The sequence below is a fragment of the Sinocyclocheilus grahami genome, unplaced genomic scaffold (genome assembly GCF_001515645.1).
Source record: "Sinocyclocheilus grahami isolate Dianchi unplaced genomic scaffold, SAMN03320097.WGS_v1.1 scaffold1.1, whole genome shotgun sequence".
Lineage (NCBI taxonomy): Eukaryota > Metazoa > Chordata > Actinopteri > Cypriniformes > Cyprinidae > Sinocyclocheilus > Sinocyclocheilus grahami.
The window spans coordinates 4,745,981-4,769,970 of NW_015505180.1; the positions used below are offsets into that span (position 1 = coordinate 4,745,981).

At 37.2% G+C, this 23,990-nt stretch overlaps 2 protein-coding genes across 2 annotated transcripts in view; one reads left to right on the plus strand and one right to left on the minus strand.

Moving 5' to 3' along the window:
• Positions 1–8,508, minus strand: part of LOC107589213 (plexin-C1) — a 23,336-nt gene extending 14,828 nt beyond the window's left edge. Inside the window, exons 1-11 of the mRNA XM_016277617.1 lie at positions 7,536–8,508; positions 7,257–7,382; positions 6,956–7,090; positions 3,975–4,075; positions 3,693–3,801; positions 3,445–3,604; positions 3,256–3,367; positions 3,069–3,162; positions 1,805–1,843; positions 1,301–1,434; positions 1,039–1,218 (exon numbers count right to left, since the gene is read on the minus strand). Of these exons, the coding sequence (XP_016133103.1) occupies positions 1,039–1,218; positions 1,301–1,434; positions 1,805–1,843; positions 3,069–3,162; positions 3,256–3,367; positions 3,445–3,604; positions 3,693–3,801; positions 3,975–4,075; positions 6,956–7,090; positions 7,257–7,382; positions 7,536–8,444 (2,099 nt within the window). The 5' untranslated portion in view covers positions 8,445–8,508. The remainder of the gene's footprint in view (positions 1–1,038; positions 1,219–1,300; positions 1,435–1,804; positions 1,844–3,068; positions 3,163–3,255; positions 3,368–3,444; positions 3,605–3,692; positions 3,802–3,974; positions 4,076–6,955; positions 7,091–7,256; positions 7,383–7,535) is intronic.
• Positions 8,509–10,678: 2,170 nt separating this feature from the next.
• On the plus strand, positions 10,679–16,947 carry LOC107593900 (plexin-C1-like). The gene is made up of 12 exons (XM_016283820.1): positions 10,679–11,597; positions 11,766–11,891; positions 12,337–12,476; positions 13,317–13,412; positions 13,625–13,733; positions 13,831–13,977; positions 14,183–14,316; positions 14,399–14,578; positions 15,014–15,122; positions 16,273–16,443; positions 16,542–16,694; positions 16,861–16,947. The coding sequence occupies exons 1-12, from the start codon at positions 10,689–10,691 to the stop codon at positions 16,945–16,947; spliced, it is 2,361 nt and encodes a 786-aa protein (XP_016139306.1). The 5' UTR covers positions 10,679–10,688.
• The last annotated feature ends 7,043 nt before the right edge of the window (positions 16,948–23,990 follow it).

Consider the following 23,990-nt stretch of genomic DNA (forward strand, 5'->3'; position numbering starts at 1 on the left):
GGCGTATACGACAGCGTGTTCCAGTTCCTGCCAATATCCAGCAACTTCGCACAGCCATTGAAGAGGAGTGGACCAACATTCCACAGGCCACAGTCAACAACCTGATCAACTCTATGCGAAGGAGATGTGTTGCACTGCGTGAGGCAAATGGTGGTCACATCAGATACTGACTGGTTTTCGGACCCCCCTGGACCCCCCAATACAGTAAAACTGCACATTTTAGAGTGGCCTTTTATTGTGGCCAGCCTAAGGCAATAATCATGCTGTCTAATCAGCATCTTGATATGCCACACCTGTGAGGTGGATGGATTATCTCGGCAAAGGAAAAGTGCTCACTAACAGATTTAGACAGATTTGTGAACAATATTTGAGAGAAATAGGCCTTTTGTGTTCACAGAAAAAGTCTTAGATCTTTGAGTTCCACTCATGAAAAATGGGGGCAAAAACAAAAGTGTTGCGTTTATAATTTTGTTCAGTGTAGTTCTAAAAATTACAGAATAGCAGTGTCCACACCACAGCTATAATGATAAAGGAACAGAAAATAATTTCTGAATTATTTTTTTTCAGCTGAACGATAAAAACATTGACACCCAATCAGAATCAATCCTGCTGTAATGAGCTCAAGAATTTAAGGCGGCAGAGGAGCGTGCGCTTAGAATTAACAGACGTTATTGTCCGCTGGTGTGGACGCTAATATAGTTATCTTCATAGTTATCGTTCTTGGTGTGAACGGGCCTTAAGGACACATGTGAGTTAGTAAACTGCAGATCTCAGAAACACGATAAAACATGCAGGAAATGACCTAATGACTCTCATTACTGCTTTAATTCTTGCTGTCTCGCATATATTTAAAAAATCTGCTCTAAAAGTATCTCATCAGATCATTACTTTGCAAATATTATTTTTCCACATTAACAGCATTCTTGCTAATTTAATGACTAAATTGTTCTGTATGACATTAGATTCACTAATTATAATGTGCAGTTGTCATCTTGAGGTGCTGATGGGATGTGGAAGTTGATCAGACAGTGGTCTGACCTGCTCCAGCTGACCGTGGGCTGTATTCCAGTGCAGCTGGGCTGAGAACTGTAAGTGATGATGCTGTTACCATGACAACGGTCGTCAGGAGTAACAACACACACTTTCACTGTTCCTTTAGTTTCACTGGGAGGAATGTGGAACCTTAGAGTGTCACTGGAGCGATCAAACACTGGAGATCTGAAGGTAAAGATATACAGTATGATTTATCTGAATCTACACACATTCATATATACCACTAAACAAACACACAGAGTCTCACTCTTTAGGAATGCAGTCCAGATACCCTTGAATACGGATTTTAGTGACAGATTCCAGGTTCCTTCCTCTTAGTAAAACATTGTTTCTGCCATGGAAAGAAACTTTGTTCGGCTCCAGAGACAGAATCTCCGGCTTCTACAAAACAACAAAGGTTGCACTCAGTTACAAAAAAACAACAACTGAATATAAACAAAATAACAGAAGTTAAAATGAATTTAATAACTGACTATATAATAAGTTATACTTAATTATATAATTTATCAATATGAGTATTAATAGTAGTAATAGTATTATAAATACACATTGATAAAATATATTGTAAATATGAATATATAATGTATCATATATAATTTAAAAATAAATATAATTGTGACAAATTGTTTCTCAAATGGGGAAACTAAATCCTCAGTCTCTTGTAAAGTCATATTCATTTGAAATAGGAACATACTGAAAAAACCACATCCCTATCCTGTGAAGTTGGACACATAATCAGTATGACACTTACATTGTAGACCATCTCAGACAGTAGATATTTACATGCATCCTAAAAAGTAAAGAAAGAGCAGCTCATATACTTCCTGAGTTCATTCAGTCAACACAATGATAGTTCAGTTATCAACAATGAATTAATATGAATTTATTAAAGGAGTGGTTGATTGCGGTTTCACTTTTTTAACGTTAGTTAGTGTGTAATGTTGCTGTTTGAGCATAAACAATATCTGCAAAGTTACGAAGCTGAAAGTTCAATGCAAACGGAGATATCGTCTTTTAAAATGCTGGCGGTTTAATGCCTAAAAAAATGGCTGGTAGGGACTACAACAAGTTACTTCCCGGGTTTGTCCCAGATAAACTCCGCCCTCGGGAAAAGGCAGCAAAGGGGGCGAGGCCATGCTGCGCTGCTTTAGAGAAGAGGAAGAGAAAACTAGGGGTGCACGTAAAAATCTATTCATATATGAATCGCGATTCTGTCTTCTAATGATTCTAATGGATTCACAAGTTTCAAAATCAATGTTCTAAAGCAGCAGTTCTTAATACTGTTCCTCACGTCTCCCTGCTCTGCACACGCTCTGCATCTCTCTCTCTCTCTCTCTCTCATTCAGCTCAGCTTCAACAATGAACTGTTCCAATTATACACTTATTTTCACATAGCTATGAGAAGCGTTATACATGGACGCGCGTGCAGTTGCCGTAGTGTATTAAAGCTTTAAACAGGATAAAACCGTATAATGAAAGCTAACATAAGCAGTAGCATTTACACATAACAGCGTATCTAAACGTATGAAACAACAACAAACAAAAAACATAGGCCAACCATTAAAAGCCGTGCTTGCACAGGTTCTGCATGATCCTCTTCAGTAATATCCTCTGCTTCTCAATCAGGCTCAAAATGACAAGCAATATTAATGACGCCATTGTTTACAATACAACCGGAGCACATGCCGCTGAGGTGAAGGACGGGACGTTTAGCCGCACTAGAGGCGCTTTAGCAATCACAACACACTGGCTTAGCTAACCAATCAGAGCCCATCGCCTATTTCTGAGGGCGGGGCTTCATAAAAACAGGAAAAGATCAGCCCGTTTCTCAGAGAAGGGACAGAGCGGTGTGGAATAAAGGTAAATTATGTGAAAAATAATGCGTTTTTTTTTTTTAAATGAAGCATTAACACATGTTAGACTGCACCCCATAAACACAATCAAGTCTAGAAAAAAAACAGTGAACCACCCCTTTAAGGGTTTTTTCCCAATACTGAAGCACTGGATTGTCTCACCTGTATGTGTAACTGCAGCCCACTTCCATCTGTCCATTCACAACGTTTGGAGGAAGAGGGCCAGTGACACCCAGCTGAGACACACTGCACACACCTGCATTTAATTAATGTTTTTTTAATCATTTAAAAATAGGAGTTCAAAATAGTCTTTCAAAACTCTCATTGACTCTCATAGACATTTTCTCACCGTGTATAAGAAACATTTGGTGAATTTTCAGTGATAGTGGAGCAGTTTGTCAGTGTCAGCATCTCTGTGATCTTCTGATCTTCAATAGTAACAGTAGCAGAGACTCTTAAACCTGAACAGATCATCAAAAACGTTTATGATCATAAACAATAATATAGCACATAAAAACTTCACTGAAGGAGAACCAACCTCCAGTATATTGTAGCTGGTCAGAAAAACTACAGGAGCAATTTGGGAAAACTGCAGGCGGATCAGACCCATTACACAGGTTTACACTTCCTTTAGTGAAAGTACATGAGAAGGCAGGATTTCCTGTGCTCTCCAGACTCAAGGAAAGATGTAGAGTAATCTGTGTAGAAGAGGGCAATGGCTGGTAAAAGCAATCTTCTAAATATTAACTAAATGATGATAAGTAAATAATTCTAGCCAATGTCTACCTTTCTAGAAGAATTCTCTGCCATCTGAAAAGAAAACAGCCGCGTCTGGAGAGAGTTTTTTGGGATGGACACCCATGAAGTATTCGAGCACTCATCTTGAGTAGAACATCTAGATAAAGACAGCATCAACCAATATATCACTACAGAACTGTTTGCACACTGCTCATCTTGTCTATATAGAAGATAAGAAGTTAACATGCTGTTCTACAATTAGGCATATTTAGTGTAGATGCAGATCTCATGTGTGATGTGAAAAATCACATATGATAAAGACAGACTGACCTGTGTGTGTTCACACACCAGCCGCAGAGAGGATCCAGAGCAGCTCTGCAGTCTATCAGAGTGCTGTATTTAGCACACTGAACAACGGACTCTCTTCTTAACTACATGAACAACATGAGCAGAAAGAGACTGTATGACAATGCGATCTAACGCATCAGATATACTGCCTGATTTAGTAACTGCATAGTTTCATTCAGAGGTTTCTAACTGTGGGGCATGAGAGAATCGCCTTTATTCACTGATTAAAACAATGTCTTGGATCAGCTTTTTGGCATATAGGGCCAAACCATTCTTTTCATATTGTTCCTGAAATGCATTATTACATTTTACTTACTCATTTTAGAAAAGAGTAAGTAATTTTTAGTTAACTAAAATGTTATATACAGGAATTATTTATTATTCAATACTAAAATGTTTCTACTATAGTATATATACAATATAAACTCTAAAAAATGCTGGGTTAAATACAACCCAGTGCTGGGTTACTACCCAGAAGGTTGGGTTAAACATTTAACCCAACCGCTGGGTCAAAACAGCCCAATTGCTGGGTTTGTCCCTATTTAACCCAGCACTGGGTTGTATTTAATCCAGCATTTTTTAGAGTGTATAATGTTTTTATTGTTTGTTAACTGGACATTTGCAAACTTCACCTGTTTCCTCAGAGCGATGTAGATATGTTTGAAATCTACTGGATCAAAGTGCATTCTGGGAAGCACTGCTCGTTCATCATCAGATTTAAATAGCACTATTGGACATCCTGGAGTGAATTTCTCATCCAGCACAAGCTAGAAAAACAAACAGAAATACAAATCATGAATTATGACTGTAGTAATTCAAATGCAGAATTAGGCAACAGCTTAGTGTAAATGGAAATGGTGGACAGATACGTAAAAATAAAAAAATTGAGAATAGTGAAAATAAAAGCATGGGTGTATGAGAATTGAAGGAGACCTTTATGAGTTGACCATCACTGGTTCCTATGAACAGCACAATCCAGGATCCACTTCTAACTGCTGCCACTGCTGACATTGAGCTGTGCTTGAACACCACAGAGAGCGGCTGAAGTTCAGTATCACTCTGAAACCCAGAGAAGAAACTGAAACTTTATATGACTTTAGTACTTTAGTTCTTAATCATGCAACAGATTCAGGTTATTTTATCTTTATATAGTAAAATGTTGTTCTTATCTTAAAAGGCGTAAAGGCGTGACACATGAATGCAAATTCCAACCTCAGAACCACATGGGTTTTCACCAGAAGCGCAGAAGCCCTTCACTCGGCCTTGAATGCTGCTGATGTCGTACAGAGCCAGCGCGCTGTTCTCCGGATCCTGCTGATTCTGCGCACTGAACACACCTGCCCAAATAACGCTGTTCACTGAGGGAATAACAGTGCAGGCGACGAGCACTGGACGAGCTTTATCACTGCAGCATCGTATCGTTGCAGCCTGTAGGGATTTGATGATGTCTCTCTTTTTTCCTTTAGAGCTGTTCATCCACAGGACGAGCACTTTCCTCTCTGAGCCAGTCTTTACGTTGAGAAATAAGTAGGATTCTGAGGGCGAAACTCTCTGGAATCCGCCAACAAACTCCACATCTCTCACTGTGCTCTGAATGATGGCATCTGATCCTTCTGCTATTTTTGAGAAAATCCCACCTGCTTGAGACTGTAAAGTGTTCCACAAGGTAACAACAGAAAACCTGGTAGCTTGAGCATTTGCATCGTCGTCTTTTTTCCCAACAAAAAGGTACCTACTGCTACCTGTACCGGCTATGAAGGCAACAGATTTCTCATCCTGTCGCGGTCCTGCCAATATATTGCTTTCATAGTAAATGCTGTTTGTAATGTCATTTATATCAAGAACTTCACAATATCCATCTTTTAAAGTCCCGCACGTTATCAGGGTGCTGTTGGCGTCAAAAGGCACCAGAATGTTGACTCTGTTGTGTTCAGTGGCATCAGTGATTATTTTCCTCTTCTCCTCAGAAAGATCGTGGCTCATCTGATGTAGTCGATGGTCAGTAAGAACAAATAACTTACCTTTACCAACTACAAAGTCCTTGATGTCTGAATCAAAGTTCACCACATCACCGCAAATGCAATATTTCAAAAGTACAAGTATTCCAAGTAATCTTCTCATCTTGCATATCTGATGAGCAGCTGAAGTGTCGATGAACTGCGCTCAGATGCGTTCACTTGTGAAGTGGATGGAAGTGAAAGCAGCAGCTTCTATGGTTACTGTTGACCTTTGCTCAAAGCATTCTAAAGCTTGTCTGAGTGCATGTAAAAAAAAAAAAAACAGCGTCCTCTTAATTGTTTTGCATTCACACACATATTTAAAAGCAAGCCTAAACGTTCTAAATTAACCAATAAAGTCAAGATAGAGATGTAATAACGTTGTAAAGCAACCATTAAATACAATGTTTGTGTTTTAACACAATTTTCCCAGTGCCCTAAATATGTAGGCTAATGCCCTAATATGTTTGTTTTACTTGAAAATGTTATGTTAGAATTCGAATGAAAAGTTCAGTATGTATGTATATGTCTGTTTGTGGGCTACGACTGTGTGAATGTGTGAAGAGGGGCACTTCTCTTTAGGTTGTGGATGTCTTGTGCACATGAGTGTCCTATGGAGGAGGGGCCAGTGGCTGCATATGAACAGTGTACACTTTGTAGAGGAAGTGGCAGTCTCAAAATCAATCAATTTTAAAACAAAGTTAGTTAAAAGTTAACATTTTTAACTTTTTGCGTATACAAATGCAAATAACTTCTTTGAACTAAAAAATGCTGGGTTAAATACAACCCAGTGCTGGGTTACTACCCAGAAGGTTGGGTTAAACATTTAACCCAACCGCTGGGTCAAAACAGCCCAATTGCTGGGTTTGTCCCTATTTAACCCAGCACTGGGTTGTATTTAATCCAGCATTTTTTAGAGTGTATAATGTTTTTATTGTTTGTTAACTGGACATTTGCAAACTTCACCTGTTTCCTCAGAGCGATGTAGATATGTTTGAAATCTACTGGATCAAAGTGCATTCTGGGAAGCACTGCTCGTTCATCATCAGATTTAAATAGCACTATTGGACATCCTGGAGTGAATTTCTCATCCAGCACAAGCTAGAAAAACAAACAGAAATACAAATCATGAATTATGACTGTAGTAATTCAAATGCAGAATTAGGCAACAGCTTAGTGTAAATGGAAATGGTGGACAGATACGTAAAAATAAAAAAATTGAGAATAGTGAAAATAAAAGCATGGGTGTATGAGAATTGAAGGAGACCTTTATGAGTTGACCATCACTGGTTCCTATGAACAGCACAATCCAGGATCCACTTCTAACTGCTGCCACTGCTGACATTGAGCTGTGCTTGAACACCACAGAGAGCGGCTGAAGTTCAGTATCACTCTGAAACACAAACAACAAACTGAAACTTTATATGACTTTAGTTCAATTACATTTAATCATGCAACAGATTCAGGTTATTTTATCTTTATATAGTAAAATGTTGTTCTTATCTTAAAAGGCGTGTATATTAAACACATGAATGCAAATTCCAACCTCAGAACCACATGGGTTTTCACCAGAAGCGCAGAAGCCCTTCACTCGGCCTTGAATGCTGCTGATGTCGTACAGAGCCAGCGCGCTGTTCTCCGGATCCTGCTGATTCTGCGCACTGAACACACCTGCCCAAATAACGCTGTTCACTGAGGGAATAACAGTGCAGGCGACGAGCACTGGACGAGCTTTATCACTGCAGCATCGTATCGTTGCAGCCTGTAGGGATTTGATGATGTCTCTCTTTTTTCCTTTAGAGCTGTTCATCCACAGGACGAGCACTTTCCTCTCTGAGCCAGACTTTGCGTTGAGAAATAAGTAGGATTCTGAGGGCGAAACTCTCTGGAATCCGCCAACAAACTCCACATCTCTCACTGTGCTCTGAATGATGGCATCTGATCCTTCTGCTATTTTTGAGAAAATCCCACCTGCTTGAGACTGTAAAGTGTTCCACAAGGTAACAACAGAAAACCTGGTAGCTTGAGCATTTGCATCGTCGTATTTTTTCCCAACCAAAAGGTACCTACTGCTACCTGTACCGGCTATGAAGGCAACAGATTTCTCATCCTGTCGCGGTCCTGCCAATATATTGCTTTCATAGTAAATGCTGTTTGTAATGTCATTTATATCAAGAACTTCACAATATCCATCTTTTAAAGTCCCGCACGTTATCAGGGTGCTGTTGGCGTCAAAAGGCACCAGAATGTTGACTCTGTTGTGTTCAGTGGCATCAGTGATTATTTTCCTCTTCTCCTCAGAAAGATCGTGGCTCATCTGATGTAGTCGATGGTCAGTAAGAACAAATAACTTACCTTTACCAACTACAAAGTCCTTGATGTCTGAATCAAAGTTCACCACATCACCGCAAATGCAATATTTCAAAAGTACAAGTATTCCAAGTAATCTTCTCATCTTGCATATCTGATGAGCAGCTGAAGTTCAGAGATCTTGTCACAGAGATCAACTGCTCTCAGACGCGTCCGCTCGTGAAGTGGATGGAAGGGAAAGCAGCGGCTCTGAGGATGCCGATGACTTCCGCGCAACACACCAACAAATCTGTAGCCCTGATTGCGACATTCAAGTTATACAGTTTCATGTTCAAACACATTTCATGATCAAACACAGAAGAAACATCGAGCAAGGAACAAGCCTGTACTCTCTTGAATTAACTGTATTGACAGCAGACTTTGTATTGAATAGTTTAGTTTTGTGAAGTTCTGCAGTTTTTTAGTTAGCCTACTGCTGCACCCTTGTGGCACATAAACAGATTCATATTTAGAAAAGAACAGGATAGATTCAAATAGAATTTATTGCCATTTAGATATAATTTGCCATGAGTTTTGCTCTATTTATTTCTATTTTCTGTATAATCATAAGCTTCAGTGAATTAGTATCATAATTTAATTACATTATTTGATAATATGTATATCATTGCTGTTGACATTGGAGCATCAATATACAAAAGATAGTCTCTTGTTGCCATCTACAGGTGTAATTATAGACCTAGCCTATATAAACTACAGAAGGAGACACTGAAAATCCCCATTAATAGCCTACTACACTAATCGATGACCAGAGTTAACTGCTATTTATGAATATAAATATTTACATTTATATAAAATCTTTTAAAGGCTTTTATTTATAAAACAGTAGTTTTGATAATATTGTATCTAAAATTTAAGTAAAAGATATGCTTTAGACATTTTAAGGTAAAAAAAATTGTTTATGACTTTTATGACAATTAATTTAGCTAGTAATATTACTGTAACAGTTTAATTAAACAATATGTCCTGGTATTCTTTGTATGCACTGTACACAAAAAGAAAAAAATATTGTTGTGAGTTTTACTGAAACCTTTTGTCTTGTCACTCTTGTAACAAATGCATGTAATCACTTGTTCTTTAATTAAGAGTTGTTTCAATCAACACAACTGCTTTTCTTGACAAGTCAATGGAACAACGCACTCGATGATAAACACAATGCAAGATGTCCCTTTATGCACACCATATTTGACATCAGCAACTGAAGGCCAGAGCAACAGTAATGCTGGCGATTATGAGTGCAGGTTTTTTCCACAGCCTTGACTATTATTTTTCATGGAAGCATATGAAAGACTGGAAAATGCACTGAATGAAATTCTGGTTGTTCAGATTAATAAATTCAAATGAGCTAAAGCCACACAGTTGCATTTTATCACAACTTTATCGTGTTCAGTCCATTTAAAATGTAAAATTGAAGTTCACTAAATCCATTTGTGTTGGGACTACATGAATCATTTTTGTTGCATTAACTGAAACTGCATGAGTGAATTTTTAGTTTCCAGTATGATTTGCATATAAGACTGAATTGGAAGAGTAAATGTTGAAATTAAGTGTTGTGTGTGTTTTAAGTAAAGGAAAAAACCTGTTAGTGTTTAATGTTCAGTAATGTTGGACATTTAAAAGAGTTCCTGTTGTTTGTTTTTGTGGTTAGCATTGTAAGAGCTTGTGGTTAGATTGTGCAATGGTGTTTGATGCATCATTCAAAGAAGTTATTTGCATTTGTATACGCAAAAAGTTAAAAATGTTAACTTTTAACTAACTTTGTTTTAAAATTGATTGATTTTGAGACTGCCACTTCCTCTACAAAGTGTACACTGTTCATATGCAGCCACTGGCCCCTCCTCCATAGGACACTCATGTGCACAAGACATCCACAACCTAAAGAGAAGTGCCCCTCTTCACACATTCACACAGTCGTAGCCCACAAACAGACATATACATACATACTGAACTTTTCATTCGAATTCTAACATAACATTTTCAAGTAAAACAAACATATTAGGGCATTAGCCTACATATTTAGGGCACTGGGAAAATTGTGTTAAAACACAAACATTGTATTTAATGGTTGCTTTACAACGTTATTACATCTCTATCTTGACTTTATTGGTTAATTTAGAACGTTTAGGCTTGCTTTTAAATATGTGTGTGAATGCAAAACAATTAAGAGGACGCTGTTTTTTTTTTTTTACATGCACTCAGACAAGCTTTAGAATGCTTTGAGCAAAGGTCAACAGTAACCATAGAAGCTGCTGCTTTCACTTCCATCCACTTCACAAGTGAACGCATCTGAGCGCAGTTCATCGACACTTCAGCTGCTCATCAGATATGCAAGATGAGAAGATTACTTGGAATACTTGTACTTTTGAAATATTGCATTTGCGGTGATGTGGTGAACTTTGATTCAGACATCAAGGACTTTGTAGTTGGTAAAGGTATGTTATTTGTTCTTACTGACCATCGACTACATCAGATGAGCCACGATCTTTCTGAGGAGAAGAGGAAAATAATCACTGATGCCACTGAACACAACAGAGTCAACATTCTGGTGCCTTTTGACGCCAACAGCACCCTGATAACGTGCGGGACTTTAAAAGATGGATATTGTGAAGTTCTTGATATAAATGACATTACAAACAGCATTTACTATGAAAGCAATATATTGGCAGGACCGCGACAGGATGAGAAATCTGTTGCCTTCATAGCCGGTACAGGTAGCAGTAGGTACCTTTTTGTTGGGAAAAAAGACGACGATGCAAAAGCTCAAGATACCAGGTATTCTGTTGTTACCTTGTGGAACACTTTACAGTCTCAGTATGGTGGGATTTTCTCAAAAATAGCAGAAGGATCAGATGCCATCATTCAGAGCACAGTGAGAGATGTGGAGTTTGTTGGCGGATTCCAGAGAGTTTCACCCTCAGAATCCTACTTATTTCTCAACGCAAAGTCTGGCTCAGAGAGGAAAGTGCTCGTCCTGTGGATGAACAGCTCTAAAGGAAAAAAGAGAGACATCATCAAATCCCTACAGGCTGCAACGATACGATGCTGCAGTGATAAAGCTCGTCCAGTGCTCGTCGCCTGCACTGTTATTCCCTCAGTGAACAGCGTTATTTGGGCAGGTGTGTTCAGTGCGCAGAATCAGCAGGATCCGGAGAACAGCGCGCTGGCTCTGTACGACATCAGGAGCATTCAAGGCCGAGTGAAGGGCTTCTGCGCTTATGGTGAAAAACCATGTGGTTCAAAGGTTGGAAATTGCATTCCTATGCTTTTTTTTAGTAGAACAGAATTTCACCTTGCTGAGCCATGGATAAGATTTGTAATAGAATGTTGCAAGATAAACGTATAGCCTATTGTTTTGTTCACTCTTTGAATAAAAACTGTCAATGTAAAGTTTCATTTGTTTGTGTTTCAGAGTGATACTGAACTTCAGCCGCTCTCTGTGGTGTTCAAGCACAGCTCAATGTCAGCAGTGGCAGCAGTTAGAAGTGGATCCTGGATTGTGCTGTTCATAGGAACCAGTGATGGTCAACTCATAAAGGTCTCCTTCAATTCTATCTCATACACGTGCATTTATTTTCACAATTCTCAATGGGTTTTCATTTCTAATACCTGCACCATTTCCATTTACACATATAGCTCTAAGCTGTTCAGTGTATTTGAACTACTACAGTCATAATAATTCATGATTTGTATTTCTGTTCTGTTTTTCTAGCGTGTTCAAGCACAGCTCAATGTCAGCAGTGGCAGCAGTTAGAAGTGGATCCTGGATTGTGCTGTTCATAGGAACCAGTGATGGTCAACTCATAAAGGTCTCCTTCAATTCTATCTCATACACGTGCATTTATTTTCACAATTCTCAATGGGTTTTCATTTCTAATACCTGCACCATTTCCATTTACACATATAGCTCTAAGCTGTTCAGTGTATTTGAACTACTACAGTCATAATAATTCATGATTTGTATTTCTGTTCTGTTTTTCTAGCTTGTGTTGGATGAGAAATTCACTCCAGGATGTCCAACAGTGCTGCTGAAATCTGATGGTGAACGAGCAGTGTTTCCCAGAATGCACTTTGATCCAGTAGATTTCAAACATATTTTCATCGCTCTGAGGAAACAGGTGAGGTTTAAATAATTTAGCCATGGGTGTAGAATGTGCCAGGGATGTGGGCGATGTGTCCCCTGCACAGATAAAGTCTTCCCCCACATGTTTCATGGGACAATTTTGTTCACGTAGAGGTTTTCACGGACAAATGTGTATGTATAAATCTAGGATTTAAAGCTCCTTATAATATACAGTAATGTGTTAATTCGATCCTGGCTATCTGGGGAATATAAATAAGTCAAATCAAATTTGATACCATGGTTTAACCACTATATGCCTGATAAGCCCTATTTATATACTTACAGGGGTGTTTAATCCCGTGCTATTTTTAGGTTTTTCATTTGGATATATGTTTAGAAATGATCAAAGACTACTTTTATCAAAGTTTAGATTTCAAATACATAGTCTTTTTTGTAATAGTGTGGTTTGAGTGACATTTTTATTTCTTTCCTAAACCATTGACTGTAGAAAAGTAAAGAATAGAATAGAATAATAGAAAAACTTGTATTACAGTTGAAATTATGTCCCCCTCACTTATGAAATTATGGCTATGCCTCTGGTAACAGAACATAAATAAATATTAGAATGAATATAGCTGTCTGCTATACATGTTGTCCATTAATATAATATTTTTTTCTTCTTTTTGTATATTTATTATTGTTGGCTCTTCATAAAAAACAACATTATTTTTTCTAGATGGTGCAGTACAATTAGATCATTTAGACATTAGTCTTTTTTTTGGAAAGAATGCTTAAAATATAGCTGAAATTAATATTAAAAACCTCTTAACAAAAAGAAAAAGCTGGCTTTATAGAATGACTCTAAAATAGTGCTCATGTTTCTTATGTACTGCAGTTAAGAAGAGTGTCTGTGGTTTCGTGTGCTAAATACAGCACTCTGAAAGACTGCACAACTGCTTTGGATCCTCTCTGCGGCTGGTGTGTGAACACACAAAGGTCCATCTGTCTCTATTAGAGTCTGCCTGTCTGTCTTTATCACCCTGTGATATTTCACACATCACACATGGTATATGCTCTATAGGCTGCATCTACACTAAATATGCCTAGTTGTAGAACAGCATGTTAACTTCTTATCTTCTATATAGACAAGATGAGCAGTGTGCAAACAGTTCTGTAGTGATATATTGGTTGATGCTGTCTTTATCTAGATGTTCTACTCAAGATGAGTGCTCGAATACTTCATGGGTGTCCATCCCAAAAAACTCTCTTCAGACGCGGCTGTTTTCTTTTCAGATGGCAGAGAATTCTTCTAGAAAGGTAGACATCAATATCGTATTAAAAAAGTATTTTCTTAATTATAATTTAAAATATTTACAAGACTACTCTTTACTAACCATTGCCCTCTTCTACACAGATTACTCTAAATCTTGCATTGAGCCTAGAGAGCACAGGAAATCCTGCCTTCTCATGTACCTTCACTAAAGGAAGTGTAAACCTGTGTGACGGGTCTGATCCGCCTGCAGTTTTCTCAAACTGCTCCTGTAGTTTTTCTGACCAGATGGTATAATACAGTATATTATTAATTAGTAATTACATATATATTTTTTATTAATGTAAATTTATAATTACATGTTATTATTATTATTATTATTAAGTTACTTTTAACTTCTATTGTTCATTAAAAATACTGTGGTCATATGGAGTTGAAATGAATTTTGTTCTGCTTTATGGCCTTTCTTTACTCAATTTTTTTGTGTGCTTTGTAGAAGCCGGAGATTCTGTCTCTGGAGCCGAACAAGGTTTCTTTCCATGGCAGAAACAATGTTTTACTAAGAGGAAGGAACCTGGAATCTGTCACTAAAATCCGTATTCAAGGGTATCTGGACTGCATTCCTAAAGAGTGAGACTCTGTGTGTTTGTTTAGTGGTATATATGAATGTGTGTAGATTCAGATAAATCATACTGTATATCTTTACCTTCAGATCTCCAGTGTTTGATCGCTCCAGTGACACTCTAAGGTTCCACATTCCTCCCAGTGAAACTAAAGGAACAGTGAAAGTGTGTGTTGTTACTCCTGACGACCGTTGTCATGGTAACAGCATCATCACTTACAGTTCTCAGCCCAGCTGCACTGGAATACAGCCCACACTCAGCTGGAGCAGGTCAGACCATTTCAGACTAACTTTCATGCTCATGGCAGTAAATCGTATGCCACACAGACCATTTTAATCATGAAATTTGCAAGAATGTTGTTTATTTTGAAAAAATAAGATTTGCAAAGTAGTGATCTGCAGAGATAACATTAGAACAGATGAAAAACAGATAGATGGCAAGTCCATTATAGGGCTGACCTATAGTCTTCGTTAAAATTTAGTAGGAGCAAACTGCTTCCTGACAGCCAGACCATTCTTAATATGTGTCACAGTTTTCACTTTCATTGGTTGCGGAAATGTTGTGTTGTGTGTCGGTGTGTTTGTGTATGTGGAACTCAGATGCACAAAAGTGAGTGGTTGGAATTAAAGATTTAATACTGTACTTTAATATTGCTTAAGTATCATGTATTAATGGCTTAAATTGATTTCAATCTCTTCATTTAGTGGTGGAAGGAAGATTCATATTCAGGGCAGCGATATGGAATTAGTGGAGTCAGTTACTGTACTTCCCTCTAATAAAGTGCTAAAAACACAATACAGCACAAGCTCGGGGGTAAGATGTGTTTATTACTCCTGCTGTATCTGACACAAATATCAGCTATTTATAACTTACAGTAAGCGAGTCTTCAAAAAGCCCATATTCACACATGTAGTGCATGAGGTATTCTACTATGTCCACTGAGGTTCACTTATAATGTTAGTAGACGACGCAAATATCATTAATTCAGTGACCTGAGCTGGCAGGAGCCTTTTTAAAATAAAAAATAACAAAGTTATTAATGAGTGAAAGAAAAATCCATATCCCAAACTATGTTTTTACCCAAATACACTTTAATAAACCTAAAACCTTACAAATGTATTTTTGGCATTTTTGCGATAGGACAGTATAGACCAGCGGTGGCGAACTCCGGTCCTGGAGAGCCGCAGCCCTGCAGAGTACAGCTCCAACCCTAATTAAAACTCACCTGCCTGTAGCTTCCTAATAACCCTTCAGGCCTTGATGAGCTTGTTCAGGTGTTTGATTAGTGTTGAAGCAAAACTCTGCAGGGCTGCGGCTCTCCAGGACAGACGTTCGCCACCCCTGGTATAGACTGACAGGAATCAGGGAGCAAAGAGAGTGAGGCGGGATTGGGAAAGGTCCGCAAGTCGGGACTCTGGTGTGTTGCCTAAATTACAGCCCCACTACATTTTGGAGCGCTGTCCACAAGACTATCACCTCCGACTGTAATGATTAAAAATATATATATATATATATTATTTTTGAGCTGTCAGGATGGATTTTGCAGGAAACTGCATACATATACTCTATTTATCCATAGGTGTCACATCACATCATGTACTTCTTCTGTATACAGAGAAAAGTAGCTCTGGCTGTGAATAGTGTGAAGCTGAAATTTTGTTGTCACATCGAGCAAGAAAAAAATTACCATGGATGATTCCAAACCTCAAACCTCCAATGAATCACCAGTTGCAAAAAAAGAAAAGAAAATGTTATTTATTTATTCATCCGTGTAGAGGAGCAGAGTCTAAGCACAACCAAAGCATGCAGTTACATTTTTTTAACCACTACATAGTGTATCTAGTTTTAACCACTTTATACATAGTGTATAAAAAATTGATTCCTCATGTCATTATGCCTTTCATATTTTTATTTAAAGCTTCACATGTATTAGAGTCATAATTCCATTCTCTCTGTTTCTCAGGATGTGTGGTTTCACTCCCATCCTTATGATCGCAGTGGTCTGTTTAGATTGTTGTTAAATGTTCAGAACTCTGCTGTGGACTGTGTGGATTATTTTTCCTACAAGTCTGATCCGGAATTCACTGAATTTACCACCTTAAAGGTGGCCAATGATCTACAGGTGAACATTCAGGTAAAAAAAAAAAAACTTCTTCAGAAGAGCAAGATCTGCCCTTAGAATTTGAGCTGCCAACTGTGCATTGATAGGACTAATTATTCTCTTTTTCTCAGAAAAAGGCAGATATGTTGAATTTGAGTATGAGTGAGGTGACTGTGACGGGTCTACAGGGAGATTGGCAGTATCTGTGTGTTTTGGAGAAGATTGAGTCCAATGCCGTCATCTGTAAAATTAAAGGAGCCTTCCCAGCAGTGGACTCACTCACTGTATGTTTTTGATATTTTCAATTCTTTGGTAATTCTATGGATTATATGGAAGTTCATCATTTGACTTGATAACGCTGCTGTGTTAAGTTTAATGTAAATCTTATTTAACTTTGTAAAGTAAGATTTACATTAAGATGAAAAGAATATTTTTTCATTGTCATTTCAGATCACGGTTGGGAATTATGTTCTTGGGATGAGTAGTACAAAGTATCTGTTCTGCCTCAGTCCACAGAATATAACTGGCCACAAATGAAGGAAAAATGAAAACATAAATGATTCTCAGCATACTACAGAAAAAAAGACTATGATTTCCTATTCCAAGGTCTAGAGAGTTCCATTTATATATATATATATATATATATATATATATATATATATATATATATATATTATGCAATTATAAATGTGGGTAGTTGTTTGTTTTTGTTGTTACATTTTATTTCTACTTGATATATATTAATTTTTAACTGATAGTTCAGCTTTAATTAACACAATGTTTTGTGTTATGTTCTCTAACTATTCAACAGTCATTGTAACTCAGACACATGCAAACATACAAACTTTTTTTAAAGAAAAAATATGATAAAATGTTGTTTACATCTACAATAAGTCAGCATAAGAGATCACCAAACATCTCCTGCCAGAGTCATTCTGTTGCTGATCAGAAGGTGGCGCAATCTACTCATTTATTATACACTGCACAAACAGTCAATTCAAGGTTCCACATGTGTGGTGTTTAGTTCTGTAGTACAATTATTTAGTTGTTGAAAACTTTGATTGTCTTTTTTTTTCATAAAAATAAACATTACGATAACCGTTATAATCTGGTCTGTATTTTCTGTATTTAAATGCACAAACACACATAAACACTAACATTTATCAGGTCTTTGGTTTAGTTCTGTAGTACAATTATTTAGTTGTTGAAAACTTTGATTGTCTTTTTTTTTCCATAAAAATAAACATTACGATAACCGTTATAATCTGGTCTGTATTTTCTGTATTTAAATGCACAAACACACATAAACACTAACATTTATCAGGTCTTTACATTTTAACATGCCTAATTTTGAAGTTCTATGAAAGATTATTACTAACCCCTTGAATTTGAATTTCATTCAAACTTCCAATTTTATTGGCATGAATGGGTAAACCATTAAAAACAACTAATATGGCTACTACTAAAATGAACTGATATGAAGGTCTCAAGATATTCATAATAATAAATAATATTAAATAATAGAAATATGATCTACATTTAAATATACTTTATATATAAATAGCTGTAATATATACAATAAATACTAAACTATTTATCATCACATCCCTAATTTTCAATAAAGGTAGAATAATTATTGCCACTTTGCTATCTGATATATATATATATATATATATATATAATGCAATTATAAATGTGGGTAGTTGTTTGTTTTTGTTGTTACATTTTATTTCTACTTGATATATATTAATTTTTAACTGATAGTTCAGCTTTAATTAACACAATGTTTTGTGTTATGTTCTCTAACTATTCAACAGTCATTGTAACTCAGACACATGCAAACATACAAACTTTTTTTAAAGAAAAAATATGATAAAATGTTGTTTACATCTACAATAAGTCAGCATAAGAGATCACCAAACATCTCCTGCCAGAGTCATTCTGTTGCTGATCAGAAGGTGGCGCAATCTACTCATTTATTATACACTGCACAAACAGTCAATTCAAGGTTCCACATGTGTGGGGTTTAGTTCTGTAGTACAATTATTTAGTTGTTGAAAACTTTGATTGTCTTTTTTTTTCATAAAAATAAACATTACGATAACCGTTATAATCTGGTCTGTATTTTCTGTATTTAAATGCACAAACACACATAAACACTAACATTTATCAGGTCTTTACATTTTAACATGCCTAATTTTGAAGTTCTATGAAAGATTATTACTAACCCCTTGAATTTGAATTTCATTCAAACTTCCAATTTTATTGGCATGAATGGGTAAACCATTAAAAACAACTAATATGGCTACTACTAAAATGAACTGATATGAAGGTCTCAAGATATTCATAATAATAAATAATATTAAATAATAGAAATATGATCTACATTTAAATATACTTTATATATAAATAGCTGTAATATATACAATAAATACTAAACTATTTATCATCACATCCCTAATTTTCAATAAAGGTAGAATAATTATTGCCACTTTGCTATCTGAATATATATATACTTCTTATGTATGCACACTGGCTGGACATAACCACCACAGTCTATACCACAGGTGTAGCAATTGCGCACAGTTGTATTTCAAAATAGTGCCATTACTGTGATACATTTTCATTCTGCTACATGTTAGCTTGAGTAACATAAACGTGTGCAAAAATCACCCTAGTTCAACAGAGAAACTACATCTACACCCAAAGCTCATGTGTGCTACTTTATAAGTGCCTACACAGCAATCAAAATTTCACAAAATGGAATTATTCCTTCTGAAAGGGTGATAAAAGAAAACAAAATAAAGGGCAGTGCAAAGAAAAACAATGGTTATAAGAAACCGAAACTGACGCGAAGGAGAGTGGGCTCGTGATGGCAAGCAAAAAACCTGAAGATAAAGGTGTTTGGGAGAAGCTAAAAAAAAAAAAACCAGTTACATCAGATTATTTTTGCAAGCCAATCTCACTATACAGAGCTTGCAGCCTATAGCACTAGTAAAATCCCAGGACACCCCTAGTCAGAACCTTCACTGTTATTTTTGAATCAGCATTGTCTGACATGAATAGGCCTATTCCATTCATTCATAATTCATACATAAAGAGACAGCAGCGATTCTACAACGGGTTACATTTGAGTAGAGTTGGGGTACTCGGACTCATACTCGGACTCGAGTCCGGTCTCGAGTACAGATTTCGGATGCATTTTTACTCGGACTTGACTCGGACTGGAGCCTTTCGAACTCAGAAAATATGTCTGAGTCCAACCGAGTAGTGCTGTGTCGTTTGCGAACGAGCCGATTCTTTGTAGCGAACGAGAAGAGTCTTCATACGAATCTTCGAATCTTCAGTCGGAGCCTTCTATTTTAGCCCAATTTAGCAATTGTGAATGGTTTGTGCTGGAAAGCAATTTTTTATTCAGTGTTCTAAGGGAGCCAAGCCGAACTTCCCATCACTACAACCGAGTCCAGTTGATGGAAATGTCACTGACTGAATGCATTATCACGAAAGTGATGTTCAGTATTTGCATGCGTTTTTAAGTCTTGCTCACACACACCGAAAGCGAGCTCACAGAATAACGCGCCTCTCAGTCAGCGTGCGAACGCCGAGTGCTCTTTCGCTTAAGTTCTGTTATTGCTACACACTTACAGGAAAAAATTATGCCAAAATGCCCGTCTTGTAGACTATTAATGTAAATGCAGTCGGTTTTGTCTTAAGTGAACTTGAACAGTTGAGATACACATTAAATTACAGCTATATGCTTTTAGACACAATCCATCAGACAGTGATTATGATCAAAAAGACTGCTATATATTTATGTCATATTTATGTCTCATTCCTCTTGAGCATAGGCTAATGTCATAATTTCTAAAACATCAGCTCTTTTTCATTTTAAATTCGGTATACAAATAAACCGTTTTTTTTTTTTACTTTCACTCAAGTAACTTTTTGGATAGTTTGACTACTTAATAAATGTTTTAGAAATACAATATCTCTGTTGTTGTTGTTGTTGTTAGACCTCCGCCCTCACCTCACCGCGCGCTGCGTGCTTTCACTTCCATCTAGTTCACCCTTATACGCGTCTGAGCGCAGTTGATCGCTGTGACAAGATCTCGTCAAATACAATAGCCTGTGCTGTGCCTATCCAACTGCTCATTCAGATACGAATTAAGATGACAGGATACTTACTTGGAATTATTGTACTTCTGAAATATTGCATTTGCGGTGATGTGGTGAACTTTGATTCAGACATCAAGGACTTTGTAGTTGGTAACGGTAAGTTATTTGTTCTTACTGACCATCGACTACATCAGATGAGCCACGATCTTTCTGAGGAGAAGAGGAAAATAATCACTGATGCCATTTGTGTGTATTAGTGTATGAGTGTGTGTGTGTATATGTGTGTATGAGTGTATATGTGTGTATGAGTGTGTGTGTATATGTGTGTATGAGTGTGTGTATATGTGTATGAGTGTGTGTGTATATGAGTATTGAGTGTGTATGTGTGTATGAGTATCGTGTGTGTGTATGAGTGTGTGTATATGAGTGTATGAGTGTGTGTGTGTATGAGTGTATGAGTGTGTGTGTGTGTATATGAGTGTATGAGTGTGTGTGTGTGTGTGTGTGTATGAGTATTGAGTGTGTGTGTATATGTGTGTATGAGTATTGAGTGCGTGTGTATGAGTATTGAGTGTGTGTGTATATGTGTGTATGAGTATTGAGTGCGTGTGTATGAGTATTGAGTGTGTGTGTATATGTGTGTATGAGTATTGAGTGCGTGTGTATGAGTATTGAGTGTGTGTGTATATGTGTGTATGAGTATTGAGTGCGTGTGTATGAGTATTGAGTGTGTGTGTATATGTGTGTATGAGTATTGAGTGCGTGTGTATGAGTATTGAGTGTGTGTGTATATGTGTGTATGAGTATTGAGTGCGTGTGTATGAGTATTGAGTGTGTGTGTATATGTGTGTATGAGTATTGAGTGCGTGTGTATGAGTATTGAGTGTGTGTGTATATGTGTGTATGAGTATTGAGTGCGTGTGTATGAGTATTGAGTGTGTGTGTATATGTGTGTATGAGTATTGAGTGCGTGTGTATGAGTATTGAGTGTGTGTGTATATGTGTGTATGAGTATTGAGTGCGTGTGTATGAGTATTGAGTGTGTGTGTATATGTGTGTATGAGTATTGAGTGCGTGTGTATGAGTATTGAGTGTGTGTGTATATGTGTGTATGAGTATTGAGTGCGTGTGTATGAGTATTGAGTGTGTGTGTATATGTGTGTATGAGTATTGAGTGCGTGTGTATGAGTATTGAGTGTGTGTGTATATGTGTGTATGAGTATTGAGTGCGTGTGTATGAGTATTGAGTGTGTGTGTATATGTGTGTATGAGTATTGAGTGCGTGTGTATGAGTATTGAGTGTGTGTGTATATGTGTGTATGAGTATTGAGTGCGTGTGTATGAGTATTGAGTGTGTGTGTATATGTGTGTATGAGTATTGAGTGCGTGTGTATGAGTATTGAGTGTGTGTGTATATGTGTGTATGAGTATTGAGTGCGTGTGTATGAGTATTGAGTGTGTGTGTATATGTGTGTATGAGTATTGAGTGCGTGTGTATGAGTATTGAGTGTGTGTGTATATGTGTGTATGAGTATTGAGTGCGTGTGTATGAGTATTGAGTGTGTGTGTATATGTGTGTATGAGTATTGAGTGCGTGTGTATGAGTATTGAGTGTGTGTGTATATGTGTGTATGAGTATTGAGTGCGTGTGTATGAGTATTGAGTGTGTGTGTATATGTGTGTATGAGTATTGAGTGCGTGTGTATGAGTATTGAGTGTGTGTGTATATGTGTGTATGAGTATTGAGTGCGTGTGTATGAGTATTGAGTGTGTGTGTATATGTGTGTATGAGTATTGAGTGCGTGTGTATGAGTATTGAGTGTGTGTGTATATGTGTGTATGAGTATTGAGTGCGTGTGTATGAGTATTGAGTGTGTGTGTATATGTGTGTATGAGTATTGAGTGCGTGTGTATGAGTATTGAGTGTGTGTGTATATGTGTGTATGAGTATTGAGTGCGTGTGTATGAGTATTGAGTGTGTGTGTATATGTGTGTATGAGTATTGAGTGCGTGTGTATGAGTATTGAGTGTGTGTGTATATGTGTGTATGAGTATTGAGTGCGTGTGTATGAGTATTGAGTGTGTGTGTATATGTGTGTATGAGTATTGAGTGCGTGTGTATGAGTATTGAGTGTGTGTGTATATGTGTGTATGAGTATTGAGTGCGTGTGTATGAGTATTGAGTGTGTGTGTATATGTGTGTATGAGTATTGAGTGCGTGTGTATGAGTATTGAGTGTGTGTGTATATGTGTGTATGAGTATTGAGTGCGTGTGTATGAGTATTGAGTGTGTGTGTATATGTGTGTATGAGTATTGAGTGCGTGTGTATGAGTATTGAGTGTGTGTGTATATGTGTGTATGAGTATTGAGTGCGTGTGTATGAGTATTGAGTGTGTGTGTATATGTGTGTATGAGTATTGAGTGCGTGTGTATGAGTATTGAGTGTGTGTGTATATGTGTGTATGAGTATTGAGTGCGTGTGTATGAGTATTGAGTGTGTGTGTATATGTGTGTATGAGTATTGAGTGCGTGTGTATGAGTATTGAGTGTGTGTGTATATGTGTGTATGAGTATTGAGTGCGTGTGTATGAGTATTGAGTGTGTGTGTATATGTGTGTATGAGTATTGAGTGCGTGTGTATGAGTATTGAGTGTGTGTGTATATGTGTGTATGAGTATTGAGTGCGTGTGTATGAGTATTGAGTGTGTGTGTATATGTGTGTATGAGTATTGAGTGCGTGTGTATGAGTATTGAGTGTGTGTGTATATGTGTGTATGAGTATTGAGTGCGTGTGTATGAGTATTGAGTGTGTGTGTATATGTGTGTATGAGTATTGAGTGCGTGTGTATGAGTATTGAGTGTGTGTGTATATGTGTGTATGAGTATTGAGTGCGTGTGTATGAGTATTGAGTGTGTGTGTATATGTGTGTATGAGTATTGAGTGCGTGTGTATGAGTATTGAGTGTGTGTGTATATGTGTGTATGAGTATTGAGTGCGTGTGTATGAGTATTGAGTGTGTGTGTATATGTGTGTATGAGTATTGAGTGCGTGTGTATGAGTATTGAGTGTGTGTGTATATGTGTGTATGAGTATTGAGTGCGTGTGTATGAGTATTGAGTGTGTGTGTATATGTGTGTATGAGTATTGAGTGCGTGTGTATGAGTATTGAGTGTGTGTGTATATGTGTGTATGAGTATTGAGTGCGTGTGTATGAGTATTGAGTGTGTGTGTATATGTGTGTATGAGTATTGAGTGCGTGTGTATGAGTATTGAGTGTGTGTGTATATGTGTGTATGAGTATTGAGTGTGTGTGTATGAGTATTGAGTGTGTGTGTGTGTATATGTGTGTATGAGTATCGAGTGTGTGTGTATATGTGTGTATGAGTGTCGAGTGTGTATATGTGTATGAGTATCGAGTATGTGTGTGTGTGTGTGTGTATATGTGTGTATGAGTATTGAGTG

Coding starts and splice junctions, on each gene's coding strand:
- LOC107593900 (XM_016283820.1), top strand. CDS start 10,689: ATGAGAAGATTACTTGGAATACTTGTACTTTTGAAATATTGCATTTGC. Junction 12,477..13,316: donor GCTCTGAGGAAACAGGTGAG/GTTTAAATAATT, acceptor ACTGCAGTTAAG/AAGAGTGTCTGTGGTTTCGT. Junction 16,695..16,860: donor CAGCAGTGGACTCACTCACT/GTATGTTTTTGA, acceptor TTGTCATTTCAG/ATCACGGTTGGGAATTATGT.